This window comes from Anser brachyrhynchus, assembly GCF_964034855.1.
Source record: "Anser brachyrhynchus genome assembly, chromosome: 7".
Taxonomy (NCBI): Eukaryota; Metazoa; Chordata; class Aves; order Anseriformes; family Anatidae; genus Anser; species Anser brachyrhynchus.
Genome location: NC_137701.1, coordinates 20,321,551 through 20,335,062, shown reverse-complemented (window position 1 = coordinate 20,335,062; position 13,512 = coordinate 20,321,551). Strand labels below are relative to the sequence as shown.

The 13,512-nt window shown below is 34.7% G+C and overlaps 1 protein-coding gene across 6 annotated transcripts in view; it reads right to left on the bottom strand.

The window, feature by feature from the left end:
- Positions 1-429: 429 nt before the first annotated feature.
- Positions 430-13,512, bottom strand: part of LOC308198464 (neurabin-1-like) — a 52,180-nt gene continuing 39,097 nt past the window's right edge. For 4 of the 6 annotated variants that reach the window (XM_080600863.1, XM_080600864.1, XM_080600862.1 and 1 more), the window contains 3 exons: positions 8,484-8,600; positions 3,681-3,869; positions 430-1,827 (listed from right to left, as the gene is read on the bottom strand). In XM_080600863.1, the coding sequence (XP_080456989.1) occupies positions 1,660-1,827; positions 3,681-3,869; positions 8,484-8,600 (474 nt within the window). In that variant the 3' untranslated portion in view covers positions 430-1,659. The remainder of the gene's footprint in view (positions 1,828-3,680; positions 3,870-8,483; positions 8,601-13,512) is intronic. The other 2 variants (XM_080600866.1, XM_080600867.1) reach the window with 1 other exon arrangement.

Sequence of the window (13,512 nt, the reverse complement as noted above, 5' to 3'; positions counted from 1 at the left end):
TTAAAGGAAAAAGGTAATAATACATGGTTGTATTCCCTGTTCTTTAAGCACTTAACTGAGAAATAAACATCCTTGTCTGAATCAAGAAGAGTGCAGTTTTAGGTGCATAATTCTAAGAATCTGACTGTTCCATACTTCTAATTCCCTTCTCTTTTATCAGTATGGCAGCATTCCTCCCTGACTCCAGGTTTGTACATTTGGAGTACAAACTCAGAGCTCCTGGAAACAAAGTAAATAAGTTAAATCTTGAGGAAATAGTTGTTTCTTAAGAAACAATACTGAAAATAAAACCTCTCTTTAAAAGTAACTATTACCAAGATTTTTAACTTTATTTTGGAAATGCATGGTGTGCAGAAGCTTTTTCACACCATCCTTTTGCTGAAATTCGTAAGACAGTTATACCAAAAAAAACTTGTGAGACACCAATAGTGAAGTCCATTCATTTAATTAAAATGAAAAACAGTCCATAGATTTAAAGGAGAACTTGGTCCACATACACAAATGATGTAAGTTTTGTTCTAGTCCATTTTATGGTGGAACTGATAGTTTGTTTCTGGAATAATCTAAATAAAGAAGTGCTGTTGTAATATCTATCAAAGAGTATGTAAATATACAAAACACCAATTTATGTTCTAAACTATATGGCATATCAAATCCTCCTTTAAAGAGAAATAATTTGTAGTCTACAATTGAACATATTTAAATACAATGCAGAAACCCAGTGCTTCGGTGGTAGTTTTTCCTACAATTCTTCCCTCAGTATTTTAAGTTTGAAGAACAGCGTATTTTAAAATTAGCAAATATATAAATTTGGTCCGCAAAAATTTCGTAGCAAGTAGAAAAGAGAAATACATGTATTGCAAATTGATCTTACTTGTAGCATAAATCTATAAAACTATTGTATTATTTAGGAAAAAATAGGTTAAAAAAGATCTTATTTATAGGTTTAAACCTTGTCCCAACACCGTAAGGGTAGTGTGTGGAAAACTGAATACTATGATTAGGATATGTAGTTTGTGAAACTACTTAATATTTCTTGTTATTTTCTCACTAAATTGCAACACATGGAATTCAAAAACAAAGTGGTACTACAGTGGACTTAGCATGAAACAGATCACGCCAAAAATACAAGAATTTAAAGAAAATACTTCATAAATTTGAAATACATGCTTTCTTTTTAAATTAATTTGACATTACTGTTTTCTTAAACAATTTTTACTATACATCTTTAGTGGCAACAGATAAACAGACTGTCACAGACTGAATTTGTTGGCAGGATTTTTCTATTGTCCCTCTATCAGATTCAACTCTACAAAACTAGTTGACTAATATTGGAATGATTTTTAAACACAGTATTCTACTTTTCACAAACATGTAGAAATTTCAACGAAAAGGGCACATGAGGTCTTAGAAGCACAAATATTAAGGCAGGAAGTTAAATTAGTATTAGTACAGGCAGAGTCAACTAGGAATAAAAATACTGAAAACATTTCATTTTATTGGGTTGTAATGGGGAGGGACTATTATTAAAAAGTAAAAAAAAAAAAACCTACCATGTTAAACTGTTGCACTTTCCCTCCTCCCTCAATTGTACAATTATATACAAATCTGCAGAACTTCAAGGTGAAGCAATTTGAACTAAAACAAAGCAGGGTCACCTTAGCAGCTTGATTCAAGAGTGGTTACCACTCTACCAGTCTTGCGAACTTCTCTCTCCTTCTTTTGAAATTTTTCCTTTTGTTTTTCCAGTTTTTCTTGTGCTTTTCTAATATCCTTAATTTTTTTCTTTATTGTTGATCGGTCGTTTTGACTGGAAACTCCCAGAGCCTTTTGGGGTTTAAAAAAAAAGAAAAATTTGTTATTAATTTTTCAACAGTTGTGAACAGTTTAAGGAAGTGTTATTCACTTTGCTATAAAAGATAGTCTGTTTGGAAAACAAGGGCTTAAGTCCTCAAGGGCACTGTGAATTATCATTTTGAAAACAAGATGAGTAAGGAAAAGAAGGCCTACTCTTGTGTGGTTGTGAAATAACAGCTTCTCATTGCATTTTACAAACATGTAGAGAGCTGAGAGTTTCCAACAAATAGAATAAGGAAGGGAAAATTCAGTAACTATTCTTTAACTTCTGTGAAGCCACCTTTTCTTTTTTTTTTTTTTTTGACTAGGTATGCTGCTGAACTCGTATCAGCCAGCTGTGCTTTTTGTTTGATTGTTCATTAGTCTGTTGTTTGTTTTGTTTTTACTGCTTGAGAAAAATCCAATCCATGAAAGCTGATTCTAGGAAGTTCATGTTTCTTTTAAAGTTGCATAGCATAATTACAGATTAAGGAAAAATAAATAATAATAAAAAATAAAGCATCTTAGTAAATAAGCACATCTCCATTAATGACTCTTGAGGACATTAATACTACTAAGTCCAAACCAAGTATTGACCTAAAAGAAAAAATGAGTGGTCTTTCCTCCCCCTCTGTACTATTAGAATTGTGATTATTGACACCAATTAGTCTTCAACAAAAAGCAAATGATGTTTATAAACACTTGGTATACTAATACTGCACTCCTTACTGTGGGATTTCTTTTGTTTAGCTCATCCTCCATGCAAGGGTTCCTGTTCTTTTTGTATACATCTTCTATCATCTGTCTACATTTTAAGTAAACTTAAGTTCAATTGCCCTAAAAGTATTAAGGATTTTAAGGTGTATTATTAAAAAGTGTATTCAGTAAGTAGACAATGCACTTTGATTTTTGATCAGCAGATGGCAGTATCTGATTCCAAGTGACAGGCAGCACTTTCACACTTCGTAACTCCTAATGACATAAATTGTAAAGATAAGTATCAACGTCCCAAATTCCCTAATTAGATATTCATTTGACAGACCAATAACAGGTGGTTCCTCTGTATCCAAGGACATTTGTTTACAAAATACAGGACAACTAGTGGTGTAAGTCTATTCTAAAAAATACAGGTGCCATTTTAGTGACCGAAATTCGACATTTTTTTCTCCGTAACACACTCAGAACCTACTCTTGATCATTAACAATAGTTTGTCTTATGCCAGAATAGGCCAGTGAACTTCATTTTATTTAAGCAGGTTGCCTGTCCAAAATGCAGTCTGACAATCTACTGAGAAAGGAAAACCTCAAGTATTTTCTAGCATTGTAAGGGACACATACCATGCTGATTCCAGAAGCAAAATGACTAGAAAAAGCTCAAAGGAAAGATTTAGATTTTTTTTCCCCAGCAGACGTGAAAATTAAAAATGTTTAAAAGGTCATCAAATACAGATTTTGCTTTCCCATTTGAAGAAGAGCTATGAAAGAAACATAGATTTCTAAAATTAGATCCTGCAGTTCTATGCATTTGACTTGGCTGGATCTTGTTTTGATATGATTTTATGCTGAGATTGATTACATATGTATCAAGCCCTGTTGAATTATACTGACTTCGATTTCCTTAAGATGCAAACAAGGAAGATACAGTTAATATTTTTCTAATGAAAACCAGCTTATCTTTAATTATACGATCAATTATTAAATTCTCATCTAACTGTACAGTCTCCAAGTATTTCAAAAGCAAAATACCCTTAAAAATCATAAAAACAGACTCTGTGATTAAAAAAAAATCTGAATATGCAGTGAAAATTATACAGATACAAGTCTATCCTGGGATATTCACATACCTTTAACTTCTCACTGTCGAGTTGCATTAACTGCTGGCCATCTATGTTCATAGCTGTGAACTCCGTAATATACTGCTCCATGTTCATTCCCATTAGCCAGTGGCATACTTGCTGGGTGGTCCATTCAGAAATAGGTCTGTTGTGCCATTGATTTTGTTTTCCTGTTGTTGTAAATTCATCATCTAATGCCTAGCCAATTGAGAAAAGACACTGTAAGCAATATTTTACTTGTGCTGGATTCTAGTTGTCAATTGAATCTGGGTAACAAAATGCATTTTTAAACACACTCTAGATCCACAAGTACTTAAAGTTCTTGAGATCACAGTTTATAGTCAATTTGCCTAGGAGTTTGCTATAAACAAAAAGGACACTACGGCAACACTCAACACAAAGTCAGTCTGAAATAGAAAACAAACTTTTTTTTCTAATAAATTACATCTTCATGAAAACTGTTCTCAAAAAATAGCAAAATATATGATTAAATTTGATGTATCCAAACAACAAACAAGCTTCCTCAATCAGTCAGTCAGATGAGGTAGCTCAATCCTAATATTAGATACTGCCTTACACAGTGTCAAGAAGAATCGAGTAGCACTTCAGCTGTATTATCGATTATTGTTATTAAGGAAATTCAAAATAAAAGTGATTCTAGTGTTCAAGAAATCTGCCAACAGTTCTAGGTATAGTTTTACTAAATTTGTTGCATTCCTCAGAAGCAAGGACAGTTTATTCTTTCATCTGATCCCATTGTGTCAACAATTTAAGGGGTCTGCCCAGTAGAAGGCCTTTTGAGAAGACCTTGTAGCTTTCCACTAATACTACACTTCTCCAGCTCACAGAGCTTTTGAAGCTCCCAGCTTCAATTTCAGTTGGCTTCTAAGGGGAGAAAGGTAGTGCTGTTAGTCCTGAAGCTCTCTATTACTTCATCACAAAAGAAAAGATACATAAAACAGAGTTTAATATCCCTACAGAAGAAATTCTAGTGTGAGACTTGAATTGGAGTAACATCAGAGTTGAAGTGTTATTAACTATCCAAAATGATCTCTCACTAGCTCATGAGTGAGTACAGGCTGCATTTAGAGTTGTGGACTGCTCCATTAGGCAGCTTCCACAAGTTATCAAATGTATTTGTAGAACACCTGAAAGTATGCCCACGTTTTCCAGTGAGCCTTACACATCATTTGTAAACAGGAAACATGGAAATAAGCATCTTTCTACTAAGAGATTTGAGATGTGACCCTGTAGGTTTCAGGTGAACAGCTAACTACAGCTTTAAAATCGGAGGGATGTCACAAAATCCAGCTCCCTTGGAGAGTTGATTGAATATAACAAAATAATTCCAGCAATTACATGAAAGATGGTGAGACTTAGGTCTGTCACGTGGTCTGACCATACAGTAAAATGGATCTGAGAGCGCAAAATGGCACATACATCTCACTACGTACAAATACATTTTTAAATTTCAGGTGGATCAGAGGGCTGCACATAATTAGAAACACTTTTGCTTTCCGTGGTCTGTGAAACAAAGGAGAGTGGTTATATTAGGAGGTAGTGCAGATACACAGGAACAAATTCGTAAAGCAGAACAGTTTATGCTGAAGTCCTAATATCTATACTACATGCATTCCAAAGGTTTTATTTATTTATTTATTTTTACTTCAGAATAGCTCTAATCTGGTCTCACAGATTCAATGGCCGCTAGTAGTTGAAATGCATTGGGAACATTGTAGAAGCACCTCTGATTTGATCTCCAAGGTGAAGCGAAGTAAGGCAAGGGGGGACAAATCAGGAGATTTGCTTCAAAACTGAACTCCTAATCCTAATTAAAATGCTAATGTAGACATAACAGATGTGGACACATTGGCCTTCCTGACGTGCAAAAGAAGAACAGCAATTTTTACAAAACATTCAAGGACTTTAAAGAAGGTTTTGCTTGAAGTGTTCTGTACAGCACTTCTGTCATGAAAACTGGGGCACAGCTAGTTTTCTACCCAAGCTACCAAGCTTGTGGTACTTGGCACAGAGAAAGAAGATTCACTGTATAAACAGTGTACAACAGGGTGTACAAGAGGAATTTGAAAATGTCCATTTACTTTAAATCATGATGTTGTGGTAACTTCTGTCTCATACTAGCAAGTGATTGTGAAAATACACAAAAACTAGAAAATTTTTACACTTCACGTTTGACCTGTACCTGAGTATTGTGTGGTCTATCAGCAGCAAGAAAGTACTAAAATATTGCCAAAGTTTTTATCTGCAAAAGATAAAAATTGTATATACACTGAAAAATGTTTTAAATGTTTTATTCCTGTTGGAATTCACTCAGTAGCTTAAAATTTTATTTACTCTGTGCTAGCCATGCAATTTCACTTCTGTAATTTCAGAGTATCAGTACTCAAAGGTCTATTCCTGTTAAACAAGGAGGCCCAGATTCATCCCTTTCACCAGGTGAATGCGGTCCCCTACAGAACGCAGGGGGAGCTCTCTGTATCAGATCCTTCATGCAGCACGGTTTGGAGCAGCGAGCAGCCTTTACCCACAGAGGAGTTCTCCAGACTACGCTAGTTCCAGCTAGGCTTTCAGCCTAACAGTTGCTAGCAAAGTCCTCTTTATTTCATGTTAGTAAAGACACAGCACTAACACAATTAAAAGCTGTACCAAAACCTCAAATCTGCATTAAAACACTTAGACATCTCCTCAGAGAAGCGAGGGAGAAAAGGAGACATTTAATCCTGTATAATTTGATTTTTTCCCTACTGCACAAGGGAAAAGCACAGTTGTAACTTTTTAGGAATACAAACAGGAATATGAAAAGTATGGAAGAATAAGATGAAGAATATTGATTTTTTGAGTAAAGCTTATTGGTCATTAACTAACACCTCTACATTTCTGCCCCCTGCCAAATTGTTTCCCTTCCAGAGCTCATGAACACACACACGCAAGATGAAGCTCAAATTCTGAAAGCAGAACTAAAACTACTTGTGAGGAATGGAAGCATGAGAGAACAGAGTGCTCCCTGCATAAAAATATTGGTCATCCAGAAGGCAAGTAAGGCCAGACACACTCAAGGCTCTAAAGACAAGAATATACAAACCAAGAAAAAAACAAATGCCATCTCACCATTTAAGAGATAAAAAACTTTAGAAGTGTAAGAGGGGTTACCAGCTAGCTTGCTAAACAACTGTGAGTTGAGGTGTCTTTGCTCTAACTAGCTGGCTGCTAACAGCCTAACTCTTACCACCACTCAGTCACTTCCCCAAACTGCTGAGAGCATCTGCTCAGCAGAGGCAGATTCTTCACTGCTGCTCTCCTCCATTTCTAGCCTTTTAACAATTCCAAGATCTGTAGGGCAGCATGCAGTAGCCTGTTCATCTGAAAGCAGAGGTTGCTACGCTGGCATGATCCCTGTTGGATATTTAGGAATCCATCCAAACAACATGCACCAGGTAGAAATTCTACCTGTGAATGGCTTAAGTTAAAGATTTGAAAAATCCGAAGTTGATATAAGATTGGTTACTTTTTTTCCCCTTCTAAACTTCAGTGTACTGTACTACTACTACTAAAACAAAACAAAACAAACTCTTTTGCTTTGCACACATTGCCTTTCCAAAAGGGAAACCAGCTCATTATTATGCTCAGAAGCGACACTGATAATCACTACAGTTACTGAAAAGATGGAAAAAAACCCACCTTCCATTGCTCATATGCATAAGCTACATACATACTAGAGACAAGACTAGAATCAAACTCATCTGTGACAAAAAAAAAGGCTTAATTGCCACTTCACACATGCATAGACATAACTTTTGATGGAGTTTGTGATCCACAAGTTAATTGAAAGTTGTAATACTGATCAGTAACAGCATTCATGAAGATATTCAGCTTTGTTAAGATCTTATAATTTATATTGCTTTAAAGTTTTAGAAACATATTCCATCCGCTAACCTCAAAAAATTGCAGGAAACACTTGAAATGATGGTATGTATTAACTGGGGTTACCCCAGTTTTCATTAGAAATGACTGTCATCACCAAAAAATCAGTAAGAAACTTGTAAACTAGTTCTATAATTTCAATGCCCCAGATTTTTGTTAGTGGCTGCATATTTATAGTATTACTTGTAACATGTAGAAAGTTAGAACAGTCTTACCAGAATATTTACGATTTTCACCAAACCCTTGTTTAAGATAGCTAGTAACAACCTCTCTCATTTATTAACCACCTTATTTTTTTTTTTTCCTTCAAACATTATCTCTATCAATTTTGGCTAGCTTTCTAACTCATTTCTGGAAGATGACTATATTCAGCTTTTAACAACACCTAGTCTATAAGGCATTTAATTTATAAAGATAGCTATCAGTAAAACACTGAGTGAGGAAATATATGAGAATGTTACCAAAGTGTTGATTTCAGGTTTCAGCTGTAGGCAAGGAGTTAGTTCTCCACAAACCTGCACTGATGTCAGGGCAAGGTCAAAAACGCTGCAGTTTTCATTCACCCAGGAAGTTACTTAAAATTTGTGGAACAGAATTGTTTTATACTTAAAATTGAAATCTGCAATTTGATCATTCAGAGTTCATTCCATTTTTTGCAATACAATGAGGATAAGAACACAAAGCCTAATACGGCATCTTCCAGTCCATGCCCTTAGTTCAATAATGGCTTAGGATTCTTTACTGTGTTCTTCAATATTAAAATATGGAAAGAACCATCAAGTTTCATGTTAAACAATTCTGGTTCTATTAAACATGCTGTAGGGTGAACAACAACATAAACAAGACACATATACACACTTTGAAACTCACCTCATTTGAAGAGAAGGTTAAAGTGTGTGAACGACCTGACAGATTTGGTTCTGTCACTAACCCTGAAAGTTCACAACTTGGCTTGCTATGGTATGTATCATCTATGACAATTCTACTCTGCAAACAAGTGGAAATAACGTTTTATTAACTCACTCCTTGGAAAAGCAGATCACAAGGTGATATCCTAGTAATTGTGATTTTTGGAAAATAAATACTATGACTCAGTCATTATCTGTAGATCACACGTGAAATGTACTCACTGCATCCACCTTCAGACGAGTTTTTGTTAAACTTCTGAATTCAAAAATACAACAACAAATTTAATGCAATGTCCCCAATAAGAGCACCTTGTATAGAGAATCAGTCATAACCTGAAGTTATATAAAAGTTCACAAGGAAATACACACAGGTACATTTTCAGTAGGCATACCACACTCAGGGAGAAGCAATTTAAGATTTAGTTAGTGGAATTAATTCATGGTGAGTTTGTATTCAAGTGAAACCTAATGAGCACCATGAGCGTGCTTCAGAAGGTGCTGTTCTGAATGAGAAAGAAGTTCTAACTGTTTATGGTCATTAAGATTTAGATTTCATATTTGCCCACTGCAATGGGCAGTGGAACAAACACCCTGTCTTTGCCCAACATACAATGACAATTGGAGTAGCAAGGAACTTTTGGCAGTTTACAGATCAAGGTTTAAATTGGTTCATGAACAGAGAATGCAGAGCTTGCCTAAGGACAGAATCTATAAGCTTCCCCTGAACTTTAAATTCTGATTTAAGATACTGTATTGTGTTGCTGTTCATTTTAACAGCTTCAATTTTGAGGTGTCTGCATTTGAGACACAGGTTCACATAATCTGAAAATTACCTTGATATGCAAACTACTATATAGATGTAAAATATCTTTAGAAGTATTTTTATAGTAGATTGTTTCAAGCTATATTAAATCTTCAGAGTTAAAATACTAAGTATCGTAAAACACTTTAAAGCTGAACATTTTTAAAAGTTAAACAATTACTCAGATGTCTTTACTGTAAATCTACAGCAATTATGCAGCTTGACAATCTACATAAATTATTTTCAAAATAGGAAATACTTCAGAAAAAGATTTTAACAAGTATCACCTTTTTATAATGGAATAAAATTACAATTAAAACAGTTAAAATGTACGCAACAGTAAAATTCAGGTTAGAAATGCAACCAATGTAAGAACTATCCCATTGAAAGAATGTAAAAATCTTCATGGCCTTTACCATTTACATTCAGTTATCACACTTAGTCTCTGTTTAAAGACTGCATCTATATGCCTTGGCATCTAATTGCAGCAGGCTCTGTGTTCAAACTCTGCCAGCAGCCACTTGTCGTATGGCCTCAGGCAGGTCATCGGACCAGCCTGGGACTCCAGCTGAAGGCTATGAAAAAAACAGATGCTACACCTGAAAACTTCACAACAGGTTTGGTGAGAAAATCCTTCTAAAGAAAACTAACTCATGTTTTGCAGAATGTTTTCTGATTTGACTGACTCCATCTCCAACCCAGATCCTGACCTCTACCTTATTTTTCTTTAATGACTGAAAAATTATTTTGCCAAAAGCACGCCACATACTTTTACTGTCTTAAAATGTATTTCTCAATACTGGTCTTTGCTGCCTACATAGAGTAAGCAATTATTTATCTTTACTTTTGAAGTCTCTAATCAACTATACTTTGTGAAGGTGCCATACCATATCTTTATATGCATACATAATCTGAGATCCCAGGTAAAGTTGATTTTTTAGTTGAAAGTTTTTTTAGTTGATTTTCTGTCAGTAACTTATGCTCCTATAAAAGGAACTGTTTTTGCAATTGTCTTCATTAACCACCTCTGTATTTGTGTTCTGATTTCAGTTTAACCTTAATTCTGAATTTTCTAGATTATTCTATTTTTGTTTTGGGGGTGGTCACTTGATCTTTTCTCTATATTACCCTAAATTACCGGTACGCACTTCCACTCGTAAAACAAACAAACAACCACCACAAACAAAACCAAACTAAAACACAATTTGAATTTTCCTGCTATCTTTTCATCAAGAGTGGTATTCTACATGACTAAAAAATGGTGTTTGCTATCTCTTTTAATTTATCTGCTGTATAGATTATTTCATTAATTACAGTAACTAATGTACTTAAAATCTAATAATGTAAATAAAATCTAATTACATCAGTTCTATATGTGAAGAGTATTACCAGAAACAAGAGAATATTTTGTCCATCAAGCTGTTCTCAACTAATTTCAATGAGAAAAAGCTACTATGGAACTTTTCTTTTAACTTCCCTCAGAAGTTCCTTGCAGAGCAATTGGGAAAAATTCAGAAACAAAACTGTAATATTAGAACCTAAACATTTAATGAGAACAGAGAAAAAATGATGAAGAAAACATAACCAGAATAAAGTATCTCAGCACCAGTTGTAATGTTTTCTCCTCCTCTGCCCCTATTTAGCTTAAACAAGTAATTTTCTTTTAAGGTTTTAGAGCCAGTTGCAAAGATTTTTGATTCTCAAAGAGAATTTGGACAGAGGAAGTTTTGCAGGTCCTAACCCCAAGATACTGGGATATAAATAATTTACTCCACAGAGTTCTTCATTGCTACAGAACCAAAACACTGCATACTAATTTACGGAAGATAAGTAATGCTCTGGAAGAGTAAAGAATGTGAACAGAATATACGTATTGGTACTGAATCAAAGAACGGGATGAAATCAAGGGGCAGATTATGTACAGGGATTTAAGAAGCGTGTAATTTAGAAATCTTGTGAAGCTAAATGGTGCACCATCAGATCACAGGATTTTAGTTTCTTCTACATTTCACAAGCAACAAGAAGTCGATTCGTTATTTCACAAAACTGTTTTTCAGACTAACTTTAGCATCATTTTAACAAAATAAAATCCTCCTAAATGCAGAAATTTTAAAAGGCAAATTCCACAAACAGGAAACTTAAAAATATAATTGCAGTCCTTACACCATCAACATTAAAACGCTAATACAGAAATTAGACACAATGCCAAAGACTTTATGGCATTAAGAGATTTTTACATAACAAAATCTTAATCTTGGGGTTTCTACTTCTACCAGTTCTTTAAAAAGTGCTTTCACCTGATTATGTGTGATACTATGGACATCAAAGCAGAAAACATTAATATCAATAAAAGGCATATTCTTTCCTTAAATTCTACAAAGATGATTTTGTCCCTACTGTTGTCTTAGTAAAAAAAACTCATTGCTGAGTGCTCAGGCAGATTTCTTTCTCAGTTTTAAAGTCTTTCCACAGGGAGGTTAACCAGCCAAAACCTTGGTATTGTAGTGCAAACAACACTCAAAAGCAGGTTGAGAGCTACAAAGACAAGTCATTCCAAGCAGTATCTATATTACCAGCTTTTCGAACAAGCTCTCACATGTTGCAAAGTACAAACAACCTGATGTCGGAGAAACTGATTATGATTTTAGGATCAATTAATATATGAGATATCTGTTCTTTAACAGGGTCAGCTTTCTATCATCTTACAAAGCAGACATATAGCTCAAGACTACTATATTACTGCAGCTGCTGGTTTGCAACTGGCGCTAAGGAAAAGAAAATAGCAGTGAGCAGCAATTACATACTGGAGCATGAGAAGGAAGCAAAAAATAAAATAGTAGGCAAGAAACTAGCTGGAAGGTTTAAATGATAATGGATGATTTGGATAAAGTATACAGAGATGAGGAAGAAAAGGGTATTAATTAAGGGCAATGTGGAAAGGAAGAAAAAGGACCCAATCCAGTAAGATCTATATTTTCTGAGTGTGAACAAAAGTGCCGATGTAAATACTTTAAAGGGTACTTAAAGTAGAAATGCAGCAGTGGGATTTTTATGATGCTTTGCACAATTACTTGAATCAGACAGAAAGGAGAAATGAAGAAAAGGAGGAATGAAGAGGTGAAGAATGATCTCCTCTGAGCCAATGACTCTTTGAAAGCTAAACCTCAAGAGATGCGTTCTGTGTAGATAAACATCCAGTTAGCTTTGCTACAGCCTATTAAGAAATCCCCTTCAACATGAATCTTCCTATACCAACATATTTGGCTTATTTATGGAAGCATCTTTTTGCCATTACATGCTTCAAAAGAAGCAAACAATGCAGGAACTGTAAATACCCAAGTCACATGCCCATACACACACTGAACAGTGTACTGTAAAGGACAATTCTACTTCAGGGATTAAGAAGTTCCTACTCTTAAGTTCCTACACGATAGCAAGGTACTGTGTGGTTCTAAAATGACTTTTTATATTTTTTTGCAGAGTCATACACTATGTAGCCATACAGCTTAATCCTCCGACAGCCACTGTAAATTCACACTAAGAAAACAGATGGTAATTTTAAAAGCATATTCTAACAGTATTCTAGTGCACTCAGCATCTGGACATGAAAGGCCAACTTGTTATCTGCCATCTATGTGAAACATCAGCAACTTCACAAACTACGGCCCGGCAAGTTTCTCTTCTAGATTTGTATCTCATTTCTCTATAACTTTTTCCTCTTTCTATGTGTTGTTAAAGAGTATTTTAGATAACCAGAGTGAATAAGAAGTGTGAAACTTAAGAATAAACTTAGTTTGTGAGGTTACTCAGATAATTACAATTTTGAATCTGACAAAATTCAAAGGAAATAAGAATAAAGGTAACTCAGTAAGACTGTGTCTTCAGTTTTAACAAAATATTTTGACAGCACACACACTGTTTGCAGGCATTTCTTCATGTAAATTTTAATTCTAATACTGCCAACAGGTAAACAAAGCTACAAAACCGGGACGTTATTGAAGGTTTCAGTAAACTTTTCACCGAAGTAGCTTTTCTTCCAAATAGTTTAAACTATAAAAACGCGATCTTTATGGTTACAGACTGAACTGTTAAGTCTCACTCTTAAAATCTGGTAAAAGGGCATTAACTTAAGAGAGTGTGTTCTATAGCTGTTCCTCTCAGGTTTCAATACTTTAGAAAAAGGACGCTC